Genomic DNA, 14,951 nt, shown 5'->3' with positions numbered 1-14,951 from the left:
CCGATCCGCGGTGTCACGCACTGCCCGCCGCCCCCTTTATACCTGCCGCCGCCGCCGCCTGCGTGGGCGCCCGCGCGCGCCCGCCAGCCAATCACCGCGCCGGCCGCCCGACGGCGCCCGCTCCGCCATTGGGCGCCGGTGGGGCCCGGCGGTGACGTCATGTCCCGCTCCTTTGAGCGTCCCATTCACAAAAAAACCGCGCGGCGCGGGCGAGGCGCGGCCGGGGCTGCGCAGGGCGGGGCGGGGGGGGCCGCTCCCGCCGCGCCCCCCTCACGCGTGGCGACCTCTGCAGCGGTGGGACCGCATTGCAGAGCGGGGCCGCTCCCTCCCCGGGAATTCCCGCCCCCTCCGGCGCGCAGCCCGCGTGTACCCGGCGCTCTCCCGGCGCCCCGACAGCAGCCGCGAGTGGGTAGCGGGGGTTCCGCGGCGGCGGGCGCGGGCGGGATGTGCGGCGGGGCAGGGGCACGGCGGGCGGCAGCGCTGATGGGTGCCCGAAGGGAGCGCGCCAGGGCCCCCTCAGTTCCTCGGCAGAGCGCAGGGAGCGCTGGCGGCGGCACCCGCCGCTTCTCACCGGGGGAAGGGACAAGTGGCACTTGCGAGCAGCCCCGTGGCGGCGGCGAGCGGCTCCCGTGCTCTGCCCCACCGGGCGCCCGCACCGCCCCCCCGGGCCGGGGCCGCGGAGTAACTCCGCGCTCCGAGACGAAACTCTCAGCATCGCCAGCATGCCCATCCATCACACGGCTCCAGGGGCAGGTGCAGCGCCTTTCCGCGCACGGAAGAGGCACCCGGGGAGGGATTACCGGGCAGCTGCGCGCCGCTCATGCATCACCCGCCGAGGACCCTCTGTCACGGCAGCACCTGCCTGCTCAGGATGTTTGCCCGGGCGGGTGTTTGCCCAGGAGCAGCAAGCACCGGCCCGGCGGGGGCGGCCGCGGGGACACTCGACACGGGGGGGACACAACCCGGAGCGGGCAGGGGAGGGGGAGAAGCGGCCCGGGAGAGATGCTCTGCAGCGCCTGGGCGCAGAGAGCGCTTCCACGGCCCCCCGAGAGACGGGGAGCGCCTTCCCTGCCCGCCCGAAGCCGCTGGGCGTTTGCCGGGCACGGCGGCACCGGCAGCCCCGCCGCACACGGGGTGCCCAGCTGGCGAGGCCCCGGCGGGCGGTGGCCGGGCGGGGATGCTCAGGGTCCCCGACCGTCCTCGGGACGCTCGGTGTGACGCGGCTCCGCCCGTCCGTCCCCTCCCCTGCATCGCTCCCCAGCTCCCGGCGGCTGCGGGCTCCGCCGGCGGCAGCGGTGGGAGACGCCTGTGTCACTGTCGCCGTCCCCGGCGGCGAGCAGAGCCCCGCGCACACTGCGCGGCCGAGCAGGGAGCAGGTGACCAGCGCGGCTGGATGGGGCGTTTCGCTGTTCAGATGGATGGGGAGCTTTCCTGCCAGCAGCCCGGTGGCTCCTCTTTTGTATTTTTACAGCCGCCGATGACAGGGTCACCACTCCCGGCTGCCAGGAGCCGTGTGTTCACCGGGAGGCGGATAAATTTCGAGAGAGCCGCGGGGCGGGCGGTGTTTTGTTGATGAGATTTCAGCGGGGAAGTTTAGAGAAAAAACCCACGGAAATACAGAAACCACTGACGAGTGGCTGCCGTCCGGGGAGGCACCGCCGTGTCCACCTTTTGGATGTGCCCGGCCCCGTCCCCTCCTAGCGCGGGGCGGCCACCGGCGGGCGCTGCGCCGCTTCGCCGCCCTCCTTGTGCACAACGACGGCTGCAGAACCCTCTCGTTTTGGGGGGTCTGGGTTCTGCTTTTTTCCAAGTGACAACCCAAAACACTTTGGGGGGAGATTTTTGGGTTGATTTTTTGTTTTTTCTCCCCTAACACGTCTTCGTAGCCCTTCACGAGCTGCAACCCTCGAGGGGGTGGCAGAGGGGATGCTCCCTGGACGGCTTTGTCCTTCCTCCCCGCTCCCCCAAATTTGAAAGTTCGTTTTAAATAGCAACTCCCTCGCACGTATGCTCACCACGGGAATCCCCCGGGAGAAGGAGTCTAAGTATTTGTTTTAAAATATCTTCCGTTTTCATGCCTCCTGTTCTGACTTTAAGGTAGTTTTTTTGAGGATGCATTTACAAATATAAGGCAGCACCTAAAGGAATGTTTTATTATGATTTATACAGTTGTGCCAAAAGAAATAAAGTGCAAGGACTTAAATGACTGGGCTGCCAGTTTGATATTTCTCTCTAACTCCACTCTTCCTATGCTAACAGTTAATTGTTCCCATTTCCTTTGGGGAATTATTTACTCCTTGTCCACGCAGAATATTCCCGGGTTTAAAGTTTAAAAAAAAAAAAAATTCCAGACGATTCTGTTGTAATAGCGTATTTCAGTTTCCTCCTGCTGGGAGGAAAAAGCTAAATTTTGCCTTGTGGTTGATGCCAGTCAGTCCAAGCCCTTCTCTTGCCCGTGTGGCTCTGTCCGGGGCTGGAGCCGGTGATTACAGGATTTCGGGTGCCAACATTTCTACTTTAAGCTTTCACAGGAAGGAGTGTAAATTTAAACCAACAGGTACGGATGCCAATTGATCCACTCCTGTGCACGTAGAGATGATGTAGCACTTGGAGGTTGGCAGGCACTTTGGCTGCTCCTTGCCAGCGCTAATGGAGGGACTCCCAGCTGGAATGCTTGTCCTATTTTCCCCCTCCCCCTCAGCTACATCTCATCTGGTCTCCCCAAACATATTTTCTTTCTGCAAACATCTCTTAATTTGTACATGAGATGGAGGAGAAGGGCAGTTGACCAGTTTGTCTATTTTTGAAGCTGTAAAAAAAGAGACAGGATTTTCACAGGATGACATTTTTCTGTTGCTTGATAAATCCAAAACTAGAGGTCAAGTGTTCGTGGGAAGTCTAGCAGATAGGGGTACTTTGCAGCACTGCACAAAGAAAATGAGATACTTGCTGAAACAATCTGATCCAAGGGATTTGGTCTGCCTTTTTAAGTGCTGGGTATAGGTTCAAAGTGGATTAAATAAAAAAACACAGAATGACTAGATTTTGTTATTTATTTATTTTAAGAAATCAGATTATCTAATGCAACCCCCAGCTCCAAGTAAAAGGAATTTAATTTTCAAATTTTTTTTAATTTGTAGAAAATTAGAAAAATCTGGGCTATTTTATAGTGACTTTCTCTACACTAGATGCAACTTCTTACAATATTATACTCTTTGATATAATTTAATTAATACATTTTAAAGTGTGATCATTTTTTCTACTGTAAATATTGCCATTATGTTGAGAAGCCACAGACACTGCAGTGAAGTTTTAAAATGCTACCAGCTGACATGCTGTTAAACAAAAGTTTCACATTTATGTACTCTGGTGCAATTTTTGTTCAATACTAAAATGGAATTCTTCAAGAAAGGTAAGACCGTGAGTTGCACAGGTAAAATCTTCATTCCTATGATTTATTTGTGTCAGAGAGAATGGAGCCTACAAAAATGAAAGGGGGGACAGTGATGAGGCCACAATCCACAAACACAGTAAGTTCCCATGAGGGGGATGAGTGTGATTCAGGTCTCTGCTCTCTCTAAGTTTGTTCTTCATAACAACTAATCAAGATTTTTCAGGTAAGGACGAGTTATGATAAAGCCAGCTGTAAAAATCATATGCTCTTTCTTTACAAGGAGTTTCTGGGGAATCAAAACTTCTCTGAGCTTTTGGTGGATGTCTGGTCCTGATCCAGGATCCTGTCCCTGTGAACAGCCAGCAAACACTGGCTTAAGTCCTTAAGAAGACTCAACAAGCCATGTGGGGCAAGGTGAGCAGGGCTAACATTCTGACATTTCATTGATACCTGTTCTGCAGAAAATGAAATAAGCTAAGATGGAGTTAGTGGTGTTGTGCTGCTGTAAAAGCAAGCTGTGTGTTAGCTGGAGCATCTTGTTTGAGGCCAGGGAGGAAATCTTTACACCCCACTTTTTGCTGATAAGATCTAGATCACAAAGACCTGGGCAAGTTGGAGAAAGTCCAGAAAAATGCCAGTAAGGGTTATCAGAGATCCCATGAAATGATTTAGGGAAACAAACGCAAAGATCAGGGAAATGTAACAGAAGGAAAGACTATGGAGAAAGGTGAATATATATATATATATATATATATTCTTGAAGGGCAACAAAGGAGACACCACATATTTCTGCAACTGAGATTAATGACAGGTAAGAATAGGTTGCATTGCAGTTATGGCACCTCTTTCAGTGGAGGATTTCATGGCATGTTACTCTAACATCTGTCAGGAGTGACATATATAGGAGAAATGCTCTGGGAAAGGAACATAATCCATTACATTTGTTCTCTTCACATTTTTCTCCTCCAATTTCTGTGACACCATAATTTGAATAGCTGGAGAATGGCTTAAATACTCTGAAACCCACACTATAACTTTTTTGTAGGCATTTGGTTTTGCAAAATTTACATCCCTAATTGGTCAAATTATTTCCTCAATCCTGGTCCCATAGTCTCTGAAAAACCACGTTCCGATTTAGTACCAGCTCACATCAAGCTTATCCACATAAATAATATGGTGGTTTGGTTTGAATTTGGCCCAAAAGAAAAGCATATCCTTTTTATAAAAATGCAGTACTTTCCTGAGAACCAGAACACTGATATAAATCCCAACACTAAAGCATTTCCTTTTTAATGGACATTAAATCTGGATTTAGGCTGCTTCAGTGCCTGCTTTTTAGAAGTGGAACTGCTGTTGAGCTAATTAGTGAAAAATCTATGAATCACTCTGGAAGCAAATTTTCCTCCAAAATGCCTTAGAAAAGCTCCAAGACTGATTTATGAAAGACATTTTAAACAGAAGATCAGCGTTGCATTGGTTTAATCTCCTTGAAATCTTATCACACAAAACCCCCAAAAGATTCTGTAGGTTTTGTGACAAATTTCCTGGATATATTCAAAATCCAGTTTGGAATGATTGTTTAAACCAGACTGGGCCACACTGTCCTGCACTGAGGTTTGCTTGGCCAGGAAGCAGGGCTAGACCAGAGGGAAGTTTGCTATGGCTCTGTCATCTTCTGTCCTGCTCAGCTCAGCCTCCAAGCAGATTTACCAAGGGTCCAGCCCTCTCCTGCCACCTGGAAACACCGTCTCTCCTTCTGACAACTGGCAAAATTCCAGTTCTGTCCCAAGCTACACCTCCAGCAGGCTGACAAGGAGAGCCCCTCACACTCAACAGAGGTCAGACTTGCAACATTCCCAGGGTAGCACTGAGGGGATGCACTATGGAGGAAAATCTCACTCTGAAAATGTTTCAAAATCAGCACCTACTTGCACCCCATGTTTTTGCATTCTGCAGGTAAAATGAGAGCTGAAAAAAAACCAACCTCAGAACAGAAGACAAATCCTGTTAAGCAATAGCATGGTTACAAAACTGTGATTTCATTGCTTGCACAAGTGATGTGATACTAATATATAAGATACTATCTTACACGTTGTCAGATCACGTCAAAAAAAATAGGGTGAGAAACTGTTTCTCAAGCCCTCAAGTCAATCCTGGCTTGTTTGTTACAGGATGTCAGAAGAGTGGAAGTCCCTGTGTTGTCATTTCATTCTTTGTCTTGCCTCAGTACTGAGGTCTGATGAAGCCACAGAGTAACTCAGTGTTTTTCTCAGTCTCTCCCAGAGCCATGCAGTTGTCTTGAGACTGTCAGGTCCTACAGCACTGATTTAGCCCCTGCCTTCAGTGAAATTTGGGGCTAAAAAAGATCTCTCTCCTTTCAGTGCTGGTAAAGAGTATGTGAAGGCAAAGGCTATTACGACATAATACTCGCTAATCTACTTTCAGCAGAGTTTCTCGGAACCCATAGTCATATGAGACCACCAATTAAAAAGATGAATTTCTAAATTTATGCATAGAATTGACCTAAGTATACTCTGAAAGAACCAGAAAATGCAACATGCCAAAACTATTTCTGAAGTTAAGCCAGTCTTTCAGCCTTCTGAGTCTGCTTGACAGACATGAAATGTTTAGGCAGAGTAGGACTGTGACAAAGGAAAAGGATGTGACTGAAGGAGAAGGTGGGGGTTTTCTCAGAAATCAATCACCTAATTCACAAGGGAAAACATCAGATGTGTCTTTCTGTTTTAGAAAATCTGTAAAGCATCAGCATCATTACAGGCTTGACTCAGGAGATAATTGTAACATGGAAGTTGATCATTCACTATGATGACATAGGTTAAAAAGAACTTTGTGAGTGTAATAGATAACATCTGCACATCTGGATCCTAAACTTGTCAGTGGGCTTATGAAATTAATTTCTTTCATAACAAGCATGCCTGTGTTACATACATCTGTAAAGACCTCTCTCTTTTCCCCAGACCACCATCAAAGGCAAGGAGAAAAATCTTTACACATCTGTCTATAAAGAAGTTGTTTTCCCGCATTTTATAAATCATGTCCTGATTTCACTGAACAAGAGACATTACTGTAGGAATGGGAAACACTTGAACCTGATAAAGGTTTACCTGTTTTCCAGCTAGAAGAAGAAAAAAACCAGAGCCTGTTTCAAAGTTGTAGGTAAATGCAAGAGATTTGTGAGATTTTTAATGGACCTTGGAAACAACTTAATTTCCCTCCCCAGAGTTATCATCAAGATCTTAACACCGCTGCTCAGAGAACAGCCACACCAGGCAGTATATTTCTTCAACAGTCAAAGCTACATATAAGTATGTGTAGTCAAAGAATACAAAGCCAAATAATTGCTTTCTGATTTTCTTGAGAGGACAGGAACACAATCATTTCCTGTTACTCCAGCTTCTGCTTCCAGAATTTCCAGTGCAAAGTAATTGTAAAACTTGATGACTAGAATGTTTTAGAATTTAATAAAGATACATGCTTTAATGGGTTTCTTTACTCAGACATCATTTTTATAATTGAAATTAAAAAACCTTTATTCATCCTATAAGTTTGCTCATTTGATCATCCATGATTAAGATGAGTAAAACATTCCCAAAGAAGCAATTCAGCACAAGCTGCCCACACACTTCTGAAGAAATGAATGAATAAAAAAAAAAATCAAAAATAAAAAGATCAATCAGAAACTGGCAAGGAACCCTAGACTTGGACAGCAATTGTAGTCTTGCATCCTTAAACCTGCATCCTTAAGTGATTTCATCTGTCTACAAGGGTTTATTTATCACTTACTTTTGACAAGTTTCAGTCATCTTTGTCCATGCTGGTGCTTTCTACTTCCATTTAATCACGCACCTTTTAGAGGTTCTCAGACCTTTAATCTTGGTTGATTCACCATCTTTTAGCATTTGGCTTGACTGAAATGGACTTTATTTTTCCGCAACCATGCTCTTCAGTTTCCCTTCCTCTGTTACAGTGGTTAACATCACCATCTCTTCTCCATCCCCAAGGGCACAAACATTATGGTAAGGTCAGTTTTGACTGTTCTCTCCTGTGCTTGAAGATAATTGTCAAATACTGTTGGCTTTCCCCCTGCTACAAATCTGTTCCTACCTTTTCAGTCAAATATTTTGACTTTTCTTCTGTATCTTTTTTTTTCCCTTCTTCTTGGTTCTTTCCTATACTATTTTCCCCCTTTTTTCCCCCTTTCAAAATGCTTGCTGCCAAAACTGTTAATCACCTTTCTTTTCTTACCAGATGCGGTGCAAACCATGATCATCTAAAACTTTGGGTATTAAACAAATAACAGAACATTGAAAATAAGCTGCAAAAATAAATCAAAGCAATAGAACCTCTTCCTATGTTTTCTCAGATACTTAAGCACATGCACATCTTACTTTACTCCTTGGCAATTTCTCTTCATTCTTCCTCTGACTGGGGCCAAGCTGAGGTCCTGAATCTCCTGCCCTTTGGTGAGAATTCTTTAGGCACTGTCATTGAAAATACTGGTACTTTTTGCAGACATGACCCAAATAATTAGGACACCAGGCAGTATCACAGTGAAAGAAAGGATGAAGAAATAACATAGAAGAAGAATGAAAAAAAATAAACCTCCAGCAGGGCTGAAGCCATTTCTCTGTATTCTGACAAAATTGGTAAGATTTTAATACAGGATGCTGGTATTGACACTGGTTATTAATGAGCTCCATCAGCATAAATTCCTCATCTGTTTAGATCTTATCAATGTTCCTAAAAGAATCTATGTACAGCTATTAAGATGAATTCAAAAAGAAAAACATCTCGTTAGAAACACGTGGCACAGCAATTGTAATGGGCCACGAATGCTTCTGTTATTCCTAAAATTGCTTGTAAAATAGTAGTGATGTAATAACAAAACCAGTGTGACTGGAAGCAAATCTGTGTTTTTTCTATGAAGTGTTTTGCCAAGAATGTCACATGGCACGGCAACACTGCTCCCCGACCTCTGCCTTCCCGATCCTGGCCTCTTCTGCAGCTCAAGCCCTGGTTCCCGACCATCATCCCACTAAGTAACAACAACCTTTGCACTTCATATGTGTGATCTCCGTGCTGCTTGGTCACACGGACCGGGACATTCCCCGCCGTGCTGCCTGCGAGGGCAGGGAGGGAGGCCGGGCCCTTTCCAGCTGCTGTCAGTGTCCCCAGGCCAGGCTGCGCGGCACAGGCAGGGACCCACGGGCATCGCCCCGCCAGCCGCTCCCACCCACCTACCACCAGAAATCTGTGAGGTGCACACATCTGCCCGTGGGAATCACCGCGGGCTCCATCGGCCCACGCCCGAAGCGTCCCTGGGAAAGACATCTGAGAACTGCGCGTCTGAGTTTCCGCAGAAACTTCACGGGGAGCGGAGAGCCGCTGGCTCCATCCTCTCAGTCGCCACCGGCGGGCGCGGGCAGCGCGCAACCAGCGGCGGGGTTTCAACGCGGCGTAAGCCCCGAGGGGCCAACTCTGGGCATTTATTCCTGGAAAAAGGAAGAAAGAAAAAAACAAAAACCAAGAAAAAACCAAAACAAAAAAGAAAGAATAAAAACAAACAAACAAAACCCAACCCAAACATAAAAATTTAAAAACCTCAAAATAACAAACGAACAAAGAAAAAACTAAAACCCCCAAAGCAGCAGCAAAAACACCCCAAAGCAGCCGCTCTCCTGACGCGGCGGGCGGAGCCTCGGCGGGCCAATGCTCGGCGGCGGGCCGGGGCCGACAGGAGGAAGCGGCGGCGGGGCCGATGCGGGCGGCGGCGGAGCCGGGGGCGCGCCCGGGCGCGGCGACGGCGACAGCGACAGCGGGCGGCGGCACCTGGCTCCTGCTGCTGGCGGCGGCGCTGGCGCTGCTCCTGTCGCTGGTGGTGCGGCAGCTGCTGAAGCAGCAGCGGCCGCCCGGCTTCCCGCCCGGCCCCGCGGGGCTGCCGCTGCTCGGCAACATCCCCGCGCTGGGCGCCGAGCAGCCGCACCTCTACCTGCGGCGGCAGAGCCAGATCCACGGGCAGGTACCGCCGCCCCGGGGCCCCGCGGGAGCGGGGAGGGCCGGCCCGGGCAGCTCGGGCACGGGGAAGCCCCGGGATGTGCCGCCCGGCCCGGCCCGGCCCGGCCCGGCCCCCGGGCGGATGCTGCCGGGAACGGGAGCGGGAGCGCAGGGCTCTGGCGGAACCGCGCCTCTAAGTGCCTTCAGCGCGATATTTGAGATACTTACAGCCCGCTAGCGTAACTATATAACACCGGAGCTTTCTCATTTTTCTTTTTCTTTTCCTTTCTTTTTTTGTACTTTCTTTATAGCGGGCGTTTCTTAACGTCAGCCACTTTTAAGCAGCCAAGTCTCCTCTTACGGGCTTTGTTAAAGTTAACTCTGAGCTAGATCTAACATGTGTTTTGGTAATAATAATAATAAGTCAATGTTTTTCAAGTAAAATATTAGGACAAATAGAATGGAAACAGTAAGGGGACTGTGTTGTCAAATACACCAAGCTTTTTACTTGCCTGGAATGCCGTATGGGGTTTTAGTCATCTGCTCTCCAAAAGTATCCTGCAGAGTTTGAGAGAACTTGGAAACAGCACTCTAGGATCTGGGAGAATCTGGAAAAATACAATCAAACGGTCTTAAAAAAAAAAAAAAAAAAGTATGATACAGGAATACAGATAAATAAGCTAGACCAAAGTATACAGATGGTTTGCAGAAATTTACTGGGAGTGTCTTCTTGACACATAAAAAAGAAGAGCCATTGTAACAGTGAAAATACCAAGTTTGCTAAAATAAAATAGTCATAGACTCATAGAACAATTTGGGTCGGGAAAGACCCTTAAGATCATTGACTCCAACTGCTAACTCAGCATTGCCAAGTCCGCCACTAAACCATGTCCCCAAATGCCACATCTATACAGCTTTTAAATGCCTCCTGGGATGACGACTCCACCACTTCCCTGGGCAGCCTGTTCCAGTGCCTGACAACCCTTTGGGTGACAACCCAGTTGTCACACAATGTATAATTAGACTAACACAATTTCATATTGTGGAGGTCACCAGCTTTGACACGGAGAAAAGTCTGAAGATTTGTAATGGTAAAAATACAGACCTCTGATGCCAAGGGAATGTTGGAAAAGGAGCTAAGGTTTCAGTCTTGAACTGAGGCTCAGTTTTAATTTTTAAAATGTAGATTCAGATTTTTTTTTTTACTCCTGTATGTGCTTTCTGCAGGGTGTATTGTACCTTTCTGCAAAGCACCTTGTGCTAACCACGTGTGGAAACGGGAGCTGGGCCTAGCTGGGCTCTCTTCTCAGCAGTTGCCTGTCACCTTGACTCTCACTCCTTCCTAAGGACTGTATGAAAGTTTCTGGTTTCTTTAGATGCACAGCAAAGCACAGAATGTAGTGTGGGCTAATTAATTTCACCTTTTAACAAAGCAAATTAGCTCACCACAGACTCTCCTGTGTAATGCCACCTCTGGTCACCTGTGTGCCCTGCTGAAGGTTATTCAACTCTGCATTTCCCATTGATGTTCAGTGTTGTTTCACTTTTTCATTCTTTGTGCTCAGGATTGGGTTGTAATAGCATTTGACATTTTTATTCTTTTTTTTTCCCCTCCCCAAAGATATTTAGCCTTGATCTCGGGGGGATATCTGCTGTTGTGCTGAATGGCTATGATGCAGTGAAGGAATGCCTCGTCCATCAAAGTGAAATTTTTGCAGACAGGCCGTCTCTTCCCTTGTTCAAGAAGCTGACAAACATGGGAGGTGAGTGCTAATGTCTTCTGTATAAAATTGCAAATTTGGTCCCATAGATGAGCAAATCACATGAAGCATCTGTTTTAGCCATTTTCTCTACTTGATGTCCTTTCATAAAATGCCTGATGCTTCTTTAAAGATATTACTTGGGAAGGATTGTCACTCCCGGACTATGTTCTGTAGCAAAGATGTGTGAAATATTTGTCTCATTTTTTGTCTTGTTGAATAATTTTATTATCTTATGGGGGAAGAAAAATAAAGCATTGCATAAAATACTGTGTCAAAATATTTTTTCAGGCTTACTGAACAGTAAATATGGCAGAGGATGGACAGAACACCGCAAATTAGCTGTAAATAGCTTTCGAATTTTTGGATATGGTCAAAGGTCCTTTGAACACAAAATTTCAGAAGAATCTCTGTTTTTTCTTGATGCCATTGAGACATACAAAGGCAGACCCTTTGATCTTAAGCACTTGATAACAAATGCTGTTTCAAACATTACTAATTTGATTATTTTTGGAGAACGTTTCACATACGAAGATACTGAATTTCAGCACATGATTGAGATTTTTAGTGAAAACATTGAATTAGCTGCTAGTGCTTCTGTATTTTTATATAATGCTTTTCCTTGGATTGGTATCTTGCCATTCGGGAAACACCAGCAGCTGTTTAAAAATGCAGCTGAAGTCTATGAGTTTCTTCATGAGCTTATTGAACGTGTCTCTGAAAATAGGAAGCCTCAGTCACCTCGACATTTCGTAGATGCATATTTAGATGAGATGGATTGCAATGGAAAAGACCCAGAATCTACATATTCAAGAGAAAATTTAATTTTCTCCGTTGGAGAACTCATCATAGCTGGGACAGAAACCACAACAAATGTTTTAAGATGGGCAGTGTTATTTATGGCTCTTTATCCAAACATTCAAGGTAAGAAATTTGACATTTTGAGGAACTGATTCATTTTCCTATTGCAAATTTAAAATGCTTTTTCAAAGTGGTGCATTGATCCATAATCATCACCAAAAAAAAAAGCTTCGTATATGTTATTCTATTATATCATTTACCAAATATACTATGGACATAGGTGGAAAGCTTGTTTTGAATGCAGACAAAGATGATATCAAAAGTCAAGTGTCATGATAAAATTTTCACATATTATTTTGTGAATACATCTTTATGAAGCTTTAGTACTTTTAAGTATTCTAATATATTTAAGTTTAGCATTGTGATGCATGATCTGCTGTTGGCAGATGTACTAATCTATGTAGTTAATAAATAATAGGAAAATGTAATTAAATATGAAAGTAATAAACTAAATTAAAAATGTACAAGTGTCAGCAAAAATGTAAATCAGGTTGTGGTTAACAATTTAGGTACAATTCTTTTTATGTTAAGTGCCCCAGTTCACCACAGATTTACATATGACAGACAGGAATACTTGCACTTTTGGAAGCACAGAAATGGCATTTCAAAATAAAAAGATGTGTTACAGTCATTCTGAAGTAAGACAGCAGTAGATACCTGAGTGTTAGCCCAGACATTTTGAGGAGAAGTTTGGATTCCAGAAGTGAACAGTCACGTTTCTGATTTCACTGCCTCCACTTTTCCTGCCAAAACCTCAGCACTGCTTGGTTCAGTTGGGGCTTCCAGGATTTGGAGGAAGGCAGGCCCAGATAACTTGGAAAGTTACTATTGGTACTTTGACCAAAAAATATCACTCTAATATCAATTTCACCATTGTTTCAGAATGGGAATAACAGTAACCATGGATAGGAATATAGATTCTAAATTGAAAAGCTTGTAAGCTACTGGTTTTTTATATAAAGTATATCACGTTTCAGTATTCTTTTAAAATGTATATATATATACACAAATACTTTAGCTTAAATTCAAATGTAAAGGCTATTACAAAATAAACCTCAGCTTTTATTCCTTGAACAGGGCAAGTTCAGAAAGAAATCGATCTTGTCATTGGCCCAAACAAAATGCCCACCTTGGAGGAGAAGTGCAAGATGCCCTACACCGAGGCTGTCCTGCACGAGGTTCTGAGGTTCTGTAACATAGTCCCGCTAGGCATTTTCCATGCAACTTCCAAGGACACTGTTGTGCGTGGCTACACGATTCCTGGAGGCACCACAGTCATCACAAACCTCTACTCTGTTCACTTCGATGAAAAATACTGGAGCAATCCAGAAGTGTTTTTTCCTGAGAGGTTTTTGGACAGTAATGGGCAGTTTGTCAAGAAAGATGCGTTTATTCCTTTTTCCCTAGGTAAGAGCAATTCTTTCCACTGTTCCTTTTCACTAATCCAGAGATGTGTTAAGTTTAAGGGATGGCAAGAAAGGGCCAAAATTATATCCTCAGTTCTGATTTAAAGATATTCAATGTAATTAAATTTAAAGATATCCAATATAATGCGCTCTGGAGATAACAAATATTAGCATAACATCATTTGTAAGATGAGCTCAGTATTATACATGAACTAATAAAAATCCTCCCTACAAAGTTTTAATAATTGCCAAATAATAATGACTGGCAGTAGATGTAATTAAGAAAATAATAGGGGGAAAAGGCTAAAATTCACAATGTGATTTTTTAAAGCGTCTTCTATGTAGATTAGCACTTCAAGACAAGATAGAGTAACAAGTGTATCTCAATCAATTCAACAGAATTGGTTTCAATGGCATTTGTGAGCAACAAATTCTCTAAAATCAGTTTCCAAATTACCACCTACTGTTCCTACAAAATACTACCACACAGCACTCCTAGAACACAGAAATGACTGTTCATCATAAGACCGAAAATGCGACTGAAGATATCTTAAATCTTTTTAAAAACTTTTTTTTTTTTTGCAATTCAGGAAGAAGACATTGTCTTGGAGAACAGCTGGCTCGAATGGAAATGTTTTTGTTTTTCACCTCGTTGCTACAACGATTTCATCTGCATTTTCCTCATGGGGTGATCCCAGAGCTGAAGCCAAGATTAGGGATGACCCTACAACCACAGCCCTACCTCATCTGCGCCGAGAGGCGGTGAAGGGAAGGGCTGAGGTGGGCAGGTGGGGCACACTGCTCCAAGCTACAGCTCAGGATCCACTTTGCCTTCCATTCCTAAACATGTTCAAGCCAGAGTAACAAAAATTTAAAGGACTAATAGTTTATTTTTTACTTGGTTTTCAAAGGCAAAAAAAAAACCCCCAGAGCTGAACTAAAGGTGTGGAACGCATCCTGTGTGAAACTAATGTTTTCACTCCAGAAGACTATGTTGAATCTAACTTCTGATACAGTTTTTAAATATTTAATTACTTAACAAGCCATTTTACTTTGAGAGAATATTTTCATAAGAATGGAGAATATGGTTCAAAATGTTTATGCTTGAATTCATCCATGGAAATATCATTTCCATTATTCCAGCTAAGCCGTTCTTTATAATTATCCATTAAATTTTCATAAGTAAAAGGACTTTAAAAGGTGTCTATTTAAATTTCTGTAACCAAGAATAAACTGTATTTTCCAGCCTTGACAAACAGTTTGTCTATTAAAGCATTTAAATCCTTCTTTCTCCTTGCCCTGTCTTCCCAGTTGATCATAATTTTCTAGTGAATCAGATAACTGTGAATTCACTTTTAAGGTCTATTATGGCTTGCTTCTCACTTAACATCATACTCAAATTGTTCAATTACTGCCATACTCCTGACAATCACAGGGCTTTTTTTCTCCAGTATATTCTATTTCCAGATACCTCTCCTCCACTGCCTCCCAATACAAAGTACTATGTAATGATTA

The 14,951-nt window shown here is 44.7% G+C and overlaps 1 protein-coding gene across 2 annotated transcripts; it reads left to right on the top strand.

Moving 5' to 3' along the window:
• Positions 1–9,173: 9,173 nt before the first annotated feature.
• CYP2R1 (cytochrome P450 family 2 subfamily R member 1) lies at positions 9,174–14,681 on the top strand. Of its 2 annotated transcripts, XM_066187593.1 has the most exons (5): positions 9,174–9,434; positions 11,031–11,172; positions 11,461–12,093; positions 13,108–13,437; positions 14,027–14,681. In XM_066187593.1, exons 1-5 carry the CDS (start codon positions 9,174–9,176, stop codon positions 14,200–14,202), a joined length of 1,542 nt encoding a protein of 513 aa, XP_066043690.1. In that variant the 3' UTR covers positions 14,203–14,681. The 2 variants fall into 2 exon arrangements, with proteins under 2 accessions (XP_066043690.1, XP_066043691.1); XM_066187594.1 differs by lacking the exon at positions 9,174–9,434 and having other exon boundaries at positions 11,084–11,172; positions 11,897–12,093.
• Positions 14,682–14,951: the final 270 nt, after the last annotated feature.

The sequence above is a fragment of the Chamaea fasciata genome, unplaced genomic scaffold (genome assembly GCF_029207755.1).
Source record: "Chamaea fasciata isolate MVZ Bird 193981 ecotype frontalis unplaced genomic scaffold, bChaFas1.0.hap1 SCAF_7, whole genome shotgun sequence".
NCBI lineage: Eukaryota > Metazoa > Chordata > Aves > Passeriformes > Sylviidae > Chamaea > Chamaea fasciata.
Note: the sequence above shows the minus strand (reverse complement) of the source record. Positions and strands in the feature narration are given on the sequence as shown.

Excerpts from the sequence above, each read along its gene's own strand:
- CYP2R1 (XM_066187593.1), top strand. The coding sequence starts at position 9,174 with ATGCGGGCGGCGGCGGAGCCGGGGGCGCGCCCGGGCGCGGCGACGGCG. Across the intron at positions 9,435-11,030 it reads AGAGCCAGATCCACGGGCAG|ATATTTAGCCTTGATCTCGG; the intron begins GTACCGCCGCCC and ends CCCTCCCCAAAG. Across the intron at positions 11,173-11,460 it reads GAAGCTGACAAACATGGGAG|GCTTACTGAACAGTAAATAT; the intron begins GTGAGTGCTAAT and ends ATATTTTTTCAG.